At 42.8% G+C, this 17,299-nt stretch overlaps 1 protein-coding gene across 1 annotated transcript in view; it reads left to right on the forward strand.

The window, feature by feature from the left end:
- Positions 1–17,299, forward strand: part of LOC311147170 (acetyl-coenzyme A synthetase, cytoplasmic-like) — a 59,469-nt gene that overhangs the window by 4,619 nt on the left and 37,551 nt on the right. Inside the window, exons 3-10 of the mRNA XM_084183813.1 lie at positions 148–239; positions 435–538; positions 5,511–5,583; positions 5,869–5,944; positions 7,118–7,202; positions 9,370–9,507; positions 11,062–11,232; positions 13,921–14,054. Coding sequence (XP_084039939.1) covers positions 148–239; positions 435–538; positions 5,511–5,583; positions 5,869–5,944; positions 7,118–7,202; positions 9,370–9,507; positions 11,062–11,232; positions 13,921–14,054 — 873 coding nt within the window. The remainder of the gene's footprint in view (positions 1–147; positions 240–434; positions 539–5,510; positions 5,584–5,868; positions 5,945–7,117; positions 7,203–9,369; positions 9,508–11,061; positions 11,233–13,920; positions 14,055–17,299) is intronic.

A 17,299-nucleotide genomic window follows, 5' to 3' on the forward strand; every position in this document is an offset into this window, starting at 1 on the left:
AAATCAGTGAAAGTACTGTATCAAACTGAGAATGAGCCCACATGCATCTCAGATCAGCTATACACACTTCATGTTACAGATGTCATATAAACTAAATGAAGTCATGTATTTGAATTGACATGATAATGTTTAATGTCTGTTCTCCAGGGAGGGGAACTCACCTGATCATCACATGGCCATCACCTACAGCCGGCTGCTGGGACAGGTGTGCCGGTGTGCCAACGTTCTAAAGCAGATGGGTAAGACAGAACTGTCTGTCTCTTTCAACGATTTGGGGGATTGTAAAATAGCACTTTCCCTCACTGAACATTTGTAATACAGTAAAAGTGCCAAAACACACACAATTTGACATGGGTTTTGAATACTCAGATTCCCTTATTTTCCTAAACTGTCATAGTTCATCCACCTGTGTTGTCTTCTGGCGTGTGTTACAGGGGTGAGGAAGGGAGACAGGGTGGCCATCTACCTTCCTATGATTCCTGAGCTGGTCTACACCATGCTGGCCTGCGCCAGGATAGGAGCTGTCCACTCCATCGTGGTCAGTGCAGGGATTGACATTAAAAGGGTTGCCCTATTGCCCCGGGTAAAGTTGTAATAGGAATCTCCAGGTGAACGAAAGAGAAGACCAGTCACAGAGGAAGTCAATCAGAAATCAATCCGGTTTATTCCATGTTGCAACAGGGAGACACCTCCTGCACAGAAGCAGAGAAAATGTCCTTATATCCTAATCAGCAGACAACTGTTCTGTAAACAGTCAAAAGGCAGTGACTTTGTCAGCTGCCACAGAATCATCACACAGTGATAGAGAGAATCACAGCGTTAGAGAGAATCACACAGTGTCCTCGGTCTGGCGTCAATCACTATCGACAGATATGCGTTTTATCCATAACGTAGCCTCTAGTCCAGTGACTATCAGAGTTACAAACAACACTGTGTATTACCTGAAAGGCTAAATATATAAATATGATAAACATTGTGTTTAATCACTCAACTGAATATAAACTTTCTTCATCTTAAATATTCCTATTAACCAAGTGAAGTCACGCTGGTTGAGGCTGCCCTGCTCTCCCATTGGACAGGTGATCAAAAAAAAAAAACTAGTGAAAACACCCAAACTGCAAAGAATTCCAGTAGATGATGTTTCTGGTTCCTCCCCAATTGAAACACAGACAATCAATGGCATTTATGGCAGTCGGGCAAGTTGAGCCTGCTCTGAGGATTGTTTTACTGATAAGCAAAATACTAAGAATTCCAGTACTGATCTTTCTGATTCCTTCCATATGTTTTTTTGTTTGTTTTTTTGTCATTTAGCAGACGCTCTTATCCAGAGCGACTTACAGGAGCAATTAGGGTTAAGTGCCTTGCTCAAGGGCACATCGACAGATTTTTCACCTAGTCGGCTCGGGGATTTGAATATGTGTAGGTGAAAGGCAACATATGGCACTTCTCCATGTAAATAGCGCGATCATAATCTTCGGGCAACCAAAAAAATACTCCTGACTTAAGTCCCTTTCCAACTTTAATGTCAATCCCTTTAAGTGAAGTGGAGGAGGTTTGATCAACCACTGCCTCCTGTGATGAGGATCCTTGCCTGAGACTTGACCTGAAGACTAATGCCTAGGCTTTATCTCAGCTAGCTAATGCAGTCTTGTGGTGTGTAGATTTACGTTTAAGTCATTTAGCAGACGCTCTTATCTAGAGCGACTTACAGGAGCAATTAGGGTTAAGTGCCTTGCTCAAGGGCACATCGACAGATTGTTCACCTAGTCGGCTCAGGGATTAGAACCAGCGACCTTTCGGTTACTGGCACAACGCTCTTAACCACTAAGCTACCTGCCGCCCCAGATGTCAGTTACAGTGTTTATGTAACCTGACTTAACCGACTGATGTAATGTACAGTGCTAATATTATAGAACGGGGTCATACCACTGTCGGTTTGGTCTGCCCCTGCCGGTTTGGTCTGCCACTGTCGGTTTGGTCTGCCCCTGTCGGTTTGGTCTGCCCCTGTCGGTTTGGTCTGCCACTGTCGGTTTGGTCTGCCCCTGTCGGTTTGGTCTGCCCCTGTCGGTTTGGTCTGCCCCTGCCCCTGTCGGTTTGGTCTGCCCCTGTCGGTTTGGTCTGCCCCTGTCGGTTTGGTCTGCCCCTGCCGGTTTGGTCTGCCCCTGTCGGTTTGGTCTGCCCCTGTCGGTTTGGTCTGCCCCTGTCGGTTTGGTCTGCCCCTGTCGGTTTGGTCTGCCCCTGCCCCTGTCGGTTTGGTCTGCCCCTGTCGGTTTGGTCTGCCCCTGTCGGTTTGGTCTGCCCCTGTCGGTTTGGTCTGCCCCTGTCGGTTTGGTCTGCCCCTGTCGGTTTGGTCTGCCCCTGTCGGTTTGGTCTGCCCCTGCCCCTGTCGGTTTGGTCTGCCCCTGTCGGTTTGGTCTGCCCCTGCCCCTGTCGGTTTGGTCTGCCCCTGTCGGTTTGGTCTGCCCCTGCCCCTGTCGGTTTGGTCTGCCCCTGTCGGTTTGGTCTGCCCCTGCCGGTTTGGTCTGCCCCTGTCGGTTTGGTCTGCCCCTGTCGGTTTGGTCTGCCCCTGTCGGTTTGGTCTGCCCCTGTCGGTTTGGTCTGCCCCTGCCCCTGTCGGTTTGGTCTGCCCCTGTCGGTTTGGTCTGCCCCTGCCCCTGTCGGTTTGGTCTGCCCCTGCCCCTGTCGGTTTGGTCTGCCCCTGTCGGTTTGGTCTGCCCCTGTCGGTTTGGTCTGCCCCTGTCGGTTTGGTCTGCCCCTGTCGGTTTGGTCTGCCCCTGTCGGTTTGGTCTGCCCCTGCCCCTGTCGGTTTGGTCTGCCCCTGTCGGTTTGGTCTGCCCCTGTCGGTTTGGTCTGCCCCTGTCGGTTTGGTCTGCCCCTGCCCCTGTCGGTTTGGTCTGCCCCTGCCCCTGTCGGTTTGGTCTGCCCCTGCCCCTGTCGGTTTGGTCTGCCCCTGTCGGTTTGGTCTGCCCCTGTCGGTTTGGTCTGCCCCTGCCCCTGTCGGTTTGGTCTGCCCCTGTCGGTTTGGTCTGCCCCTGTCGGTTTGGTCTGCCCCTGCCTTGCAGAGTTATCAGCTGTTCTGTGTGTGAACACCGGTTGGGATAACACCTGCACCAAGGGACTGCGTCCCAAATCGGTACCCTGTTCCCTACATAGTGCACTACTTTTGACCAGAGCGAAGCAGTGCACTATGTAGGGAATAGGGTGCCATTTGGGACGCATAGAAAGGGGGTGTAGTCTCATAGCTGTTCCTCACAGAGAATCCAGGCTAGTCCTTCTCCAGCCCAGGGTGGGTTTAAACAGACAAACAGTTGATCCAGTCTTTCTCCAGCCCAGGGTGGGTTTAAACAGACAAACAGTTGATCCAGTCTAGTCCTTCGCCAGCCCAGGGTGGGTTTAAACAGACAAACAGTTGATCCAGTCCTTCTCCAGCCCAGGGTGGGTTTAAACAGACAAACAGTTGATCCAGTCTAGTCCTTCTCCAGCCCAGGGTGGGTTTTAACAGACAAACAGTTGATCCAGTCTAGTCCTTCTCCAGCCCAGGGTGGGTTTAAACAGACAAACAGTTGATCCAGGCTAGTCCTTCTCCAGCCCAGGGTGGGTTTAAACAGACAAACAGTTGATACAGGCTAGTCCTTCTCCAGCCCAGGGTGGGTTTAAACAGACAAACAGTTGATCCAGGCTAGTCCTTCTCCAGCCCAGGGTGGGTTTAAACAGACAAACAGTTGATCCAGTCTAGTCCTTCTCCAGCCCAGGGTGGGTTTAAACAGACAAACAGTTGATCCAGGCTAGTCCTTCTCCAGCCCAGGGTGGGTTTAAACAGACAAACAGTTGATCCAGTCCAGTCCTTCTCCAGCCCAGGGTGGGTTTAAACAGACAAACAGTTGATCCAGTCTTTCTCCAGCCCAGGGTGGGTTTAAACAGACAAACAGTCAAGCCAGACAGTATTTCAGTCATAACCTTGCGTCTCATGAATAGGTTACATTGTGTATAGCGTTGCAGAGTCGGAGTTTATAAATACCCAATGTCTGGGTTGTCCCAAGGTTCATTTTTAGTATGCATGCAGGGCTATTTTTGACCCGTTTAAATATAATGACCCCATTCCTGCTGGATCATTGTTTTATGAACATGACATTAAATTAGAATGACAGAGATAATTTGGTTATTGCACTGTCACAACTTCTATCCTGGGGTATCCTGGCTCTATCCTGGGGTATCCTGGCTCTATCCTGGGGTATCCTGGCTCTATCCTGGGGTATCCTGGCTCTATCCTGGGGTATCCTGGCTCTATCCTGGGGTATCCTGGCTCTATCCTGGGCTATCTTGGCTCTATCCTGGGGTATCCTGGCTCTATCCTGGGGTATCCTGGCTCTATCCTGGGGTATCCTGGCTCTATCCTGGGGTATCCTGGCTCTATCCTGGGGTATCCTGGCTCTATCCTGGGCTATCCTGGCTCTATCCTGGGGTATCTTGGCTCTATCCTGGGGTATCCTGGCTCTATCCTGGGGTATCCTGGCTCTATCCTGGGGTATCCTGGCTCTATCCTGGGCTATCCTGGCTCTATCCTGGGGTATCTTGGCTCTATCCTGGGGTATCCTGGCTCTATCCTGGGGTATCCTGGCTCTATTCTGGGGTATCCTGGCTCTATCATGGTGTATCCTGGCTCTATCCTGGGGTATCCTGGCTCTATCCTGGGGTATCTTGGCTCTATCCTGGGGTATCCTGGCTCTATCCTGGGGTATCCTGGCTCTATTCTGGGGTATCCTGGCTCTATCCTGGGCTATCCTGGCTCTATCCTGGGGTATCTTGGCTCTATCCTGGGGTATCCTGGCTCTATCCTGGGGTATCCTGGCTCTATCCTGGGCTATCCTGGCTCTATTCTGGGGTATCCTGGCTCTATCCTGGGCTATCCTGGCTCTATCCTGGGCTATCCTGGCTCTATCCTGGGCTATCCTGGCTCTATCCTGGCTGTATTGCTATGTCTCATTTAGTTTGGATTTGACAAGGCACATTCTAGATAGAAGTGGTTTTGTAATACATTTAGCTGAGCACTATTACAGGTATAGAGTCCATTGAGTCCTGAAAGAATTTAGCATAATAAACTGGTTTGCTCTGAATAATCTCATCGAAGGTTTGGTATGACAGTTTAAATGCTAAACTGAGTATCTCTCTGCTCTGTGAACTATTAACCTTACCCAGTTCAGAAGTGCCAGTTTGTAAAGGATCAGGCCCCTCTATGACGATCACTTTGGAAACTCATTGAAGGCTAGCCTGGTCCCAGAATAATATGTGCTTTAGCCATCTCCTTTAACTTTAGCTGTCCTTACCGAGGACTTGACTAAAACAGATTGAGGACCCAGGCTAACATCAAATACCTTTTTTTTATGCATTAAGTGTTGAATGAGCAACAACAATCAATCACAATGTTCTGTTAAAGGGCGGCTCCAATAGATGTTGGCTTCCTGTTCTGTTATAGAACGTCACAGCTGACCTGCTGTGGTGTGTATGTTCAGTTTGCAGGCTTCTCCTCCGAGTCTCTGTGTGAGAGGATCATGGATGCCCAGTGCAGTATTCTGGTGACTGCAGGTAAGACAGTGTGGAGACCGGCTAATGCCCAATAAAATGACACCATTCATGCACAACGTGGCAGATGACCAATAAAATGACACCTTGCATGTGGACTTTAGACTGTAGCTAGGCAACATCCTGGTTTGCTGAGTCGTCATCTGTTTTCATCAGAAGTTGTAAAGTAATTACATGTTGGCTTGGGTCTCTCCCTTCCTCTCCCCCCTCCCCCCCCCCTCTCTCTCTCTCTCTCTCTCTCTCTCTCTGTCTCTCTTTCTCTCCCTCCCTCCCTACCTCTTGCTCCAGATGGTGTATACAGAGGGGAGAAATTGATCAACCTGAAGCAGATAGCAGATGAAGCTCTGGAAAAGTGCAAGGAGAAGTAAGTCGTCCTGTTTACAGCGCTATCGTCTATCATCTGATCAATTCTCATCTCTCTCTCTCTCTCTCTCTCTCTCTCTCTCTCTCTCTCTCTCTCTCTCTCTCTCTCTCTCTCTCTCTCTCTCTCTCTCTCTCTCTCTCTCTCTCTCTGTCTCTCTGTCTCTCTCTCTCTCTCTCTCTCTCTCTCTCTCTCTCTCTCTCTCTCTCTCTCTCTCTCTCTCTCTCTCTCTCTCTCTCTCTCTCTTATAGCTCAATTCTCGTCTCTCTCTCTCTCTCTCTTTATGACTGATTCAGTTGACTGTTTACCTTATCCTCTTATAATGATGACCTAACCTCTGAGATAGGAGCTGTGGCTCACACACACACACACACACACACACACACACACACACACACACACACACACACCACACACACAGAGCCAGACCTTAACAGCTGTTAAATGGGCTGTTGAAGAAGAGCGTTGCCTACTTTCCAAGCTGTGGAGTTGCTGGGCAACGCTGAGGGTTCCGAATCTATAGGGAACCCCCATCTGTCTGTTTCCCTTAGCGATCTGTATGTTCTCCGATGTGTGAAACAACATGTATGTCTATCGCAGCCAGGAGACATATGACAGCATATAACCACCATGTCTAGGCTACTCTATGCGCTCTATGTACATGGTCATCATCGCCAGGGAGTGACATTAAAGTTTAAAAAGGCGCTTGACCATCGGGCAAGTCAGGAGTATTTCTTGGTTGCCCACAGATAATGATCACTTGCCAGAACATTTAAATAAGCTATTTACAAGGAGAAGTGCCATACAGCTTTCACCTACACAAAGGGGATCTGACAGATCAGTAGTGGAAGTCTTTTGTATTTTGTTTCTTATCAGGAAAATAAATCTCAGAGCAGGCTCCACTTGCTCGACTGCTATTAAATGCTATTTCATTGTCTTTCTTTCACTTGAAACAATGGGGAGGAACCAGAGAGATCAGTTTTAGGCTATTGAAATTCCTAGCAGTTTATTTTATTTGATTTCGTATCACCCGCCCCAACTTCGGAGCAGGTTCAACGTGCGCGACTGGGTTAGGGTTACTGCTCAGTTCACTTGCCCCAGGCAGTAGGGTGACCCTTAATGTCAATCCCTGACTGGTTCACAATTCGTACAACTTTCCTCTTCATCTCTCCACAGAGCATCGGCGACCGTTAGAAGATGTCTAGTGGTTAAGCATTGCGCGCTGAGGATAGAGGGTGGGGATGTTTCCAATAAACTGCAGGTATGTAGATAGGATTATTTTGTGTGCAAATGAACAACAGTTTGCCGATTATGTTTTTTTTCTTTTCTTGAGCTGCCCAACGAACGTCTCTGGTAAATGATGTGCTGTCCTCTCACCCCCTGTATTTCCTGGTGTATTTCCTGGTGTATTTCTACTGTATTCTGACTGTGTTGTTGTATTTCTGCTGTATTTCCTGGTGTATTTCTACTGTATTCTGACTGTGTTGTGTTTCTGCTGTATTTCCTGGTGTATTCCTACTGTATTCTGACTGTGTTGTTGTATTTCTGCTGTATTTACTGGTGTATTTCTACTGTATTCTGACTGTGTTGTTGTATTTCTGCTGTATTTCCTGGTGTATTTCTACTGTATTCTGACAAAGTTGTGTTTCTGCTGTATTTCCTGCTGTATTTCTACTGTATTCGGACTAAGTTGTATTTCTGCTGTATTTCCTGGTGTATTTCTACAGTATTCTGACTAAGTTGTATTTCTGCTGTATTTCCTGGTGTATTTCTACTGTATTCTGACTAAGTTGTATTTCTGCTGTATTTCCTGGTGTATTTCTACTGTATTCGGACTAAGTTGAGTTTCTGCTGTATTTCCTGGTGTATTCCTACTGTATTCGGACTAAGTTGAGTTTCTGCTGTATTTCCTGGTGTATTCCTACTGTATTCTAACTGTATTGTTGTTTTTTTGCTGTATTTACTGGTGTATTTCTACTGTATTCGGACTAAGTTGTGTTTCTGCTGTATTTCCTGGTGTATTTCTACTGTATTCTGACTGTGTTGTTTTTTTGCTGTATTTCCTGGTGTATTTCTACTGTATTCTGACTAAGTTGTGTTTCTGCTGTATTTCCTGGTGTAGTTCTACTGTATTCTGACTAAGTTGTATTTCTGCTGTATTTCCTGGTGTATTTCTACTGTATTCTGACTAAGTTGTATTTCTGCTGTATTTCCTGGTGTATTTCTACAGTATTCGGACTAAGTTGTATTTCTGCTGTATTTCCTGGTGTATTTCTACTGTATTCTGACTAAGTTGTATTTCTGCTGTATTTCCTGGTGTATTTCTACAGTATTCTGACTAAGTTGTATTTCTGCTGTATTTCCTGGTGTATTTCTACAGTATTCTGACTAAGTTGTATTTCTGCTGTATTTCCTGGTCTATTTCTACTGTATTCTGACTAAGTTGTATTTCTGCTGTATTTCCTGGTGTATGTCTACTGTATTCTGACTAAGTTGTATTTCTGCTGTATTTCCTGGTGTATTTCTACTGTATTCTGACTAAGTTGAGTTTCTGCTGTATTTCCTGGTGTATTTCTACTGTATTCGGACTAAGTTGAGATTCTGCTGTATTTCCTGGTGTATTTCTACTGTATTCTGACTGTGTTGTTGTTTTTTTGCTGTATTTACTGGTGTATTTCTACTGTATTCGGACTAAGTTGTGTTTCTGCTGTATTTCCTGGTGTATTTCTACTGTATTCTGACTAAGTTGTATTTCTGCTGTATTTCCTGGTGTATTTCTACTGTATTCTGACTAAGTTGTGTTTCTGCTGTAATTTCCTGGTGTATTTCTACAGTATTCTGACTAAGTTGTATTTCTGCTGTATTTCCTGGTGTATTTCTACAGTATTCTGACTAAGTTGTATTTCTGCTGTATTTCCTGGTGTATTTCTACAGTATTCGGACTAAGTTGTATTTCTGCTGTATTTCCTGGTGTATTTCTACAGTATTCTGACTAAGTTGTATTTCTGCTGTATTTCCTGGTGTATTTCTACAGTATTCTGACTAAGTTGTATTTCTGCTGTATTTCCTGGTGTATTTCTACAGTATTCTGACTAAGTTGTATTTCTGCTGTATTTCCTGGTGTATTTCTACAGTATTCTGACTAAGTTGTATTTCTGCTGTATTTCCTGGTGTATTTCTACAGTATTCTGACTAAGTTGTATTTCTGCTGTATTTCCTGGTGTATTTCTACTGTATTCTGACTAAGTTGTATTTCTGCTGTATTTCCTGGTGTATTTCTACTGTATTCTGACTAAGTTGTATTCCTGCTGTATTTCCTGGTGTATTTCTACTGTATTCTGACTAAGTTGTATTTCTGCTGTATTTCCTGGTGTATTTCTACTGTATTCTGACTAAGTTGTGTTTCTGCTGTATTTCCTGGTGTCCAGATCCCGTGGGATGCTGTATATGATGTGTGTTGGGAGGAGGTGATGGGACAGGTCTCTGAGCAGTGTGAACCTGAGTGGCTGGATGCAGAGGATCCTCTCTTTATACTGTACACCAGCGGATCTACTGGCAAACCAAAGGTAGGACACACACATAGTTGCATAAACACAAACACACACACACACACACAAGCTTTGACCCCAAACACACACAGTGTCACAAACACAAGCATACAAGCACATACACAATCATACAGACGTGACGACCTGACCACAGTGCAGTTTGGGAGTGCCTATTGTTGACTGTGTGTGTGTGTGTGTGCTCCTAAGTGTGTGCTCCTAAGTGTGTTCCTGTGTGTACATGCGTGCTGCATGTGTGTTAACCCTGTATCTGCCTTCCCTACAGGGTGTGTGTTAACCCTGTATCTGCCTTCCCTGCAGGGTGTGTGTTAACCCTGTATCTGCCTTCCCTACAGGGTGTGTGTTAACCCTGTATCTGCCTTCCCTACAGGGTGTGTGTTAACCCTGTATCTGCCTTCCCTACAGGGTGTGTGTTAACCCTGTATCTGCCTTCCCTACAGGGTGTGTGTTAACCCTGTATCTGCCTTCCCTGCAGGGTGTGTGTTAACCCTGTATCTGCCTTCCCTGCAGGGTGTGTGTTAACCCTGTATCTGCCTTCCCTACAGGGTGTGTTAACCCTGTATCTGCCTTCCCTACAGGGTGTGTGTTAACCCTGTATCTGCCTTCCCTACAGGGTGTGTGTTAACCCTGTATCTGCCTTCCCTACAGGGTGTGTGTTAACCCTGTATCTGCCTTCCCTACAGGGTGTGTGTTAACCCTGTATCTGCCTTCCCTGCAGGGTGTGTGTTAACCCTGTATCTGCCTTCCCTACAGGGTGTGTTAACCCTGTATCTGCCTTCCCTACAGGGTGTGTGTTAACCCTGTATCTGCCTTCCCTACAGGGTGTGTGTTAACCCTGTATCTGCCTTCCCTGCAGGGTGTGTGTTAACCCTGTATCTGCCTTCCCAATAGGGTGTGTGTTAACCCTGTATCTGCCTTCCCTACAGGGTGTGTGTTAACCCTGTATCTGCCTTCCCTACAGGGTGTGTGTTAACCCTGTATCTGCCTTCCCTGCAGGGTGTGTGTTAACCCTGTATCTGCCTTCCCTACAGGGTGTGTGTTAACCCTGTATCTGCCTTCCCTACAGGGTGTGTGTTAACCCTGTATCTGCCTTCCCTGCAGGGTGTGTGTTAACCCTGTATCTGCCTTCCCTACAGGGTGTGTGTTAACCCTGTATCTGCCTTCCCTACAGGGTGTGTGTTAACCCTGTATCTGCCTTCCCTACAGGGTGTGTGTTAACCCTGTATCTGCCTTCCCAATAGGGTGTGTGTTAACCCTGTATCTGCCTTCCCTACAGGGTGTGTGTTAACCCTGTATCTGCCTTCCCTACAGGGTGTGTTAACCCTGTATCTGCCTTCCCTACAGGGTGTGTGTTAACCCTGTATCTGCCTTCCCTACAGGGTGTGTGTTAACCCTGTATCTGCCTTCCCTGCAGGGTGTGTGTTAACCCTGTATCTGCCTTCCCTACAGGGTGTGTGTTAACCCTGTATCTGCCTTCCCTACAGGGTGTGTGTTAACCCTGTATCTGCCTTCCCAATAGGGTGTGTGTTAACCCTGTATCTGCCTTCCCTACAGGGTGTCCTCCACACGGTGGCAGGCTACCTGCTCTATACCTCTCTGACCTTCAAGTACGTGTTTGACCACCAGACAGACGATGTGTACTGGTGTACCGCTGATATAGGATGGATCACTGGACACTCCTACATCACCTATGGACCCCTGGCCAACGGGGCTACCAGCGTACTGGTCAGTAGAACTGGTATATAACTGGTCAGTAGAACTGGTATAGAACTGGTCAGTAGAACTGGTATAGAACTGGTCAGTAGAACTGGTATAGAACTGGTCAGTAGAACTGGTATAGAACTGGTATAGAACTGGTCAGTAGAACTGGTATAGAACTGGTCAGTAGAACTGGTATAGAACTGGTATAGAACTGGTCAGTAGAACTGGTATAGAACTGGTCAGTAGAACTGGTATAGAACTGGTATAGAACTGGTCAGTAGAACTGGTATAGAACTGGTCAGTAGAACTGGTCAGTAGAACTGGTATAGGACTGGTCAGTAGAACTGGTATAGAACTGGTCAGTATAACTGGTATAGAACTGGTCAGTAGAACTGGTATAGAACTGGTCAGTAGAACTGGTGTAGAACTGGTATAGAACTGGTCAGTAGAACTGGTATAGAACTGGTCAGTAGAACTGGTGTAGAACTGGTATAGAACTGGTCAGTAGAACTGATATAGAACTGCTCAGTAGAACTGGTATAGAACTGGTATAGAACTGGTCAGTAGAACTGGTATAGAACTGGTCAGTAGAACTGGTATAGAACTGGTCAGTAGAACTGGTATAGAACTGGTCAGTAGAACTGGTCAGTAGAACTGGTATAGAACTGGTATATAACTGGTCAGTAGAACTGGTGTAGAACTGGTATAGAACTGGTCAGTAGAACTGGTATAGAACTGGTCAGTAGAACTGGTGTAGAACTGGTATAGAACTGGTATATAACTGGTCAGTAGAACTGATATAGAACTGGTCAGTAGAACTGGTATAGAACTGGTCAGTAGAACTGGTATAGAACTGGTATAGAACTGGTCAGTAGAACTGGTATAGAACTGGTCAGTAGAACTGGTGTAGAACTGGTATAGAACTGGTCAGTAGAACTGATATAGAACTGCTCAGTAGAACTGGTATAGAACTGGTATAGAACTGGTCAGTAGAACTGGTATAGAACTGGTCAGTAGAACTGGTATAGAACTGGTCAGTAGAACTGGTATAGAACTGGTCAGTAGAACTGGTCAGTAGAACTGGTATAGAACTGGTATATAACTGGTCAGTAGAACTGGTGTAGAACTGGTATAGAACTGGTCAGTAGAACTGGTATAGAACTGGTATAGATAGAACTGGTCAGTAGAACTGATATAGAACTGGTCAGTAGAACTGGTATAGAACTGGTATAGAACTGGTCAGTAGAACTGGTATAGAACTGGTCAGTAGAACTGGTATAGAACTGGTCAGTAGAACTGGTATAGAATTGGTCAGTAGAACTGGTATAGAACTGGTATAGAACTGGTCAGTAGAACTGATATAGAACTGCTCAGTAGAACTGGTATAGAACTGGTCAGTAGAACTGATATAGAACTGCTCAGTAGAACTGGTATAGAACTGGTCAGTAGAACTGGCATATAACTGGTCAGTAGAACTGGTATAGAACTGGTATATAACTGGTATATAACTGGTATAGAACTGCTCAGTAGAACTGGTATAGAACTGGTATATAACTGGTATAGAACTGGCATATAACTGGTATAGAACTGGCATAGAACTGGTATAGAACTGCTCAGTAGAACTGGTATAGAATTGGTATATAACTGGTATAGAACTGGTCAGTAGAACTGGTATAGAACTGCTCAGTAGAACTGGTATAGAACTGGTATAGAACTGGTCAGTAGAACTGGTATAGAACTGGTCAGTAGAACTGGTATAGAACTGGTCAGTAGAACTGGTATAGAACTGGTCAGTAGAACTGGTATAGAACTGGTATAGAACTGGTCAGTAGAACTGATATAGGACATACCAGTAGAACTGGTATAGAACTGTTATAGAACTGGTCAGTAGAACTGGTATAGAACTGGTCAGTAGAACTGGTATAGAACTGGTCAGTAGAACTGGTATAGAACTGGTATAGAACTGGTCAGTAGAACTGATATAGAACTGCTCAGTAGAACTGGTATAGACCTGGTCAGTAGAACTGGTCAGTAGAACTGGTATAGAACTGGTCAGTAGAACTGGTATAGAACTGCTCAGTAGAACTGGTATAGAACTGGTATAGAACTGGTCAGTAGAACTGGTATAGAACTGGTCAGTAGAACTGGTATAGAACTGGTATAGAACTGCTCAATAGAACTGGTATAGAACTGGTCAGTAGAACTGGTATAGAACTGGTCTGTAGAACTGGTATAGAACTGGTCAGTAGAACTGGTATAGAACTGGTATAGAACTGGTCAGTAGAACTGGTATAGAACTGGTCAGTAGAACTGGTATATAACTGGTCAGTAGAACTGGTATAGAACTGGTATAGAACTGGTTAGTAGAACTGGTATAGAACTGGTATAGAACTGCTATAGAACTGGTCAGTAGAACTGCTATACAATTTGCTGCAGTTGGTATTCTTTATCTAAGTTGTGTCCCAAATGGCACCCTGTTCCCTATATAGTGCACTACCTTTGACCAGGGTCCATAGGGATCTGTTCAAAGTAGTGCACCATGTAGGGAATAGGGTGCCATTTGGGACACAGGTCTAGTCTCACCTGTTCATGTTAAGAAGTAACAGATTAAGAGATCTAGTCTGGCTGGCAAGATTTATATCTGTCTGCAGTTCTGCACTTTGTTGTCAAATTTAATCATGTTAAAATCCATCTGATTACTGTGTTCTCCAGTTTGAGGGTATTCCAGTCCACCCTCACGTGGGGCGTTTCTGGGAGGTGATTGAGAAGTACAGAGTGACCAAGTTCTACACAGCTCCCACAGCCATACGCCTTCTCATGAAGTACGGGAAAGAGCCAGTACAAAAGTAAGACACACACGCACGCGCGCTCACACATGAATGCACGCACGCATCTGCATGCTATGTCTTCTCAGAGTGGGCGAGTTCATTTTGCACTGGGTGGTTATTTCACTTTACAAACAATGGAATGGTCTAAAATGTGCAAACTCCACCAACTGTTAGAAGATGAGCACTGATCTGAACCATAGTACTGTGGCAGTAATAATGCTATAATGAAGCTGTAATGAAGCTGTAATAAATAATGAATAAAGCAGCAGTAATAAAGCAGTAATAAAGCAGTAATAAAGCAGTAATAAATCAGTAATAAATCAGTAATAAATCAGTAATGAAGCAGTAATAAAGTTGTTAAATCGCTGCAATAAAGCAGTACTAAAGCTGGGATAAAGCAGTAAAAATGCCATAATAAAGATGTAATAAAGCTGTAATAAAGTAGTAATACATCTCTAATAAAGCAGTAGTAATAAAGCAGTAATACAGTAGTAATAAATCAGTAATAAATATCTAATAAAGCAGTAGTAATAAAGCAGTAATACAGTAGTAATAAATCAGTAATAAATATCTAATAAAGCAGTAGTAATAAAGCAGTAATACAGTAGTAATAAATCAGTAATAAATATCTAATAAAGCAGTAGTAATAAAGCAGTAATACAGTAGTAATAAATCAGTAATAAATATATAATAAAGCAGTAGTAATAAAGCAGTAATACAGTAGTAATAAATCAGTAATAAATATCTAATAAAGCAGTAGTAATAAAGCAGTAATACAGTAGTAATAAATCAGTAATAAATATCTAATAAAGCAGTAGTAATAAAGCAGTAATACAGTAGTAATAAATCAGTAATAAATATCTAATAAAGCAGTAGTAATAAAGCAGTAATACAGTAGTAATAAATCAGTAATAAATATCTAATAAAGCAGTAGTAATAAAGCAGTATTAATAAAGCTGTAATGAAGCACAAATAAAGCAGCTGAAGTAAAGCTATAGTAAAGTAGTAATAAAACTGTAATAGATCAGTATAAAGCTGTAATGGATCAGTATAAGCTGTAATGGATCAGTATAAAGCTGTAATGGATCAGTATAAAGCTGTAATAGATCAGTATAAAGCTGTAATAGATCAGTATAAAGCTGTAATAGATCAGTATAAAGCTGTAATAGATCAGTATAAAGCTGTAATAGATCAGTATAAAGCTGTAATGGATCAGTATAAAGCTGTAATGGATCAGTATAAAGCTGTAATGGATCAGTATAAAGCTGTAATAGATCAGTATAAAGCTGTAATAGATCAGTATAAAGCTGTAATAGATCAGTATAAAGCTGTAATGGATCAGTATAAAGCTGTAATGGATCAGTATAAAGCTGTAATGGATCAGTATAAAGCTGTAATAGATCAGTATAAAGCTGTAATAGATCAGTATAAAGCTGTAATAGATCAGTATAAAGCTGTAATGGATCAGTATAAAGCTGTAATAGATCAGTATAAAGCTGTAATAGATCAGTATAAAGCTGTAATAGATCAGTATAAAGCTGTAATAGATCAGTATAAAGCTGTAATAGATCAGGATAAAGCTGTAATGGATCAGTATAAAGCTGTAATAGATCAGTATAAAGCTGTAATAGATCAGTATAAAGCTGCAATAGATCAGTATAAAGCTGTAATGGATCAGTATAAAGCTGTAATGGATCAGTATAAAGCTGTAATGGATCAGTATAAAGCTGTAATGGATCAGTATAAAGCTGTAATAGATCAGGATAAAGCTGTAATGGATCAGTATAAAGCTGTAATAGATCAGTATAAAGCTGTAATAGATCAGTATAAAGCTGCAATAGATCAGTATAAAGCTGTAATGGATCAGTATAAAGCTGTAATGGATCAGTATAAAGCTGTAATGGATCAGTATAAAGCTGTAATAGATCAGTATAAAGCTGTAATAGATCAGTATAAAGCTGTAATAGATCAGGATAAAGCTGTAATGGATCAGTATAAAGCTGTAATAGATCAGTATAAAGCTGTAATAGATCAGTATAAAGCTGCAATAGATCAGTATAAAGCTGTAATGGATCAGTATAAAGCTGTAATGGATCAGTATAAAGCTGTAATGGATCAGTATAAAGCTGTAATAGATCAGTATAAAGCTGTAATAGATCAGTATAAAGCTGTAATAGATCAGTATAAAGCTGTAATGGATCAGTATAAAGCTGTAATAGATCAGTATAAAGCTGTAATAGATCAGTATAAAGCTGTAATAGATCAGTATAAAGCTGTAATAGATCAGTATAAAGCTGTAATAGATCAGTATAAAGCTGTAATGGATCAGTATAAAGCTGTAATGGATCAGTATAAAGCTGTAATAGATCAGTATAAAGCTGTAATGGATCAGTATAAAGCTGTAATAGATCAGTATAAAGCTGTAATAGATCAGTATAAAGCTGTAATAGATCAGTATAAAGCTGTAATAGATCAGTATAAAGCTGTAATAGATCAGTATAAAGCTGTAATGGATCAGTATAAAGCTGTAATGGATCAGTATAAAGCTGTAATAGATCAGTATAAAGCTGTAATAGATCAGTATAAAGCTGTAATGGATCAGTATAAAGCTGTAATGGATCAGTATAAAGCTGTAATGGATCAGTATAAAGCTGTAATGGATCAGTATAAAGCTGTAATAGATCAGTATAAAGCTGTAATAGATCAGTATAAAGCTGTAATGGATCAGTATAAAGCTGTAATGGATCAGTATAAAGCTGTAATAGATCAGTATAAAGCTGTAATAGATCAGTATAAAGCTGTAATAGATCAGTATAAAGCTGTAATAGATCAGTATAAAGCTGTAATAGATCAGTATAAAGCTGTAATAGATCAGTATAAAGCTGTAATAGATCAGTATAAAGCTGTAATGGATCAGTATAAAGCTGTAATGGATCAGTATAAAGCTGTAATAGATCAGTATAAAGCTGTAATGGATCAGTATAAAGCTGTAATGGATCAGTATAAAGCTGTAATAGATCAGTATAAAGCCGTAATAGATCAGTATAAAGCCGTAATGGATCAGTATAAAGCCGTAATGGATCAGTATAAAGCTGTAATGGATCAGTATAAAGCTGTAATAGATCAGTATAAAGCTGTAATAGATCAGTATAAAGCTGTAATAGATCAGTATAAAGCTGTAATAGATCAGTATAAAGCTGTAATGGATCAGTATAAAGCTGTAATGGATCAGTATAAAGCTGTAATGGATCAGTATAAAGCTG

Source organism: Coregonus lavaretus, assembly GCF_964263955.1.
Source record: "Coregonus lavaretus genome assembly, chromosome: 19".
Classification (NCBI taxonomy): domain Eukaryota; kingdom Metazoa; phylum Chordata; class Actinopteri; order Salmoniformes; family Salmonidae; genus Coregonus; species Coregonus lavaretus.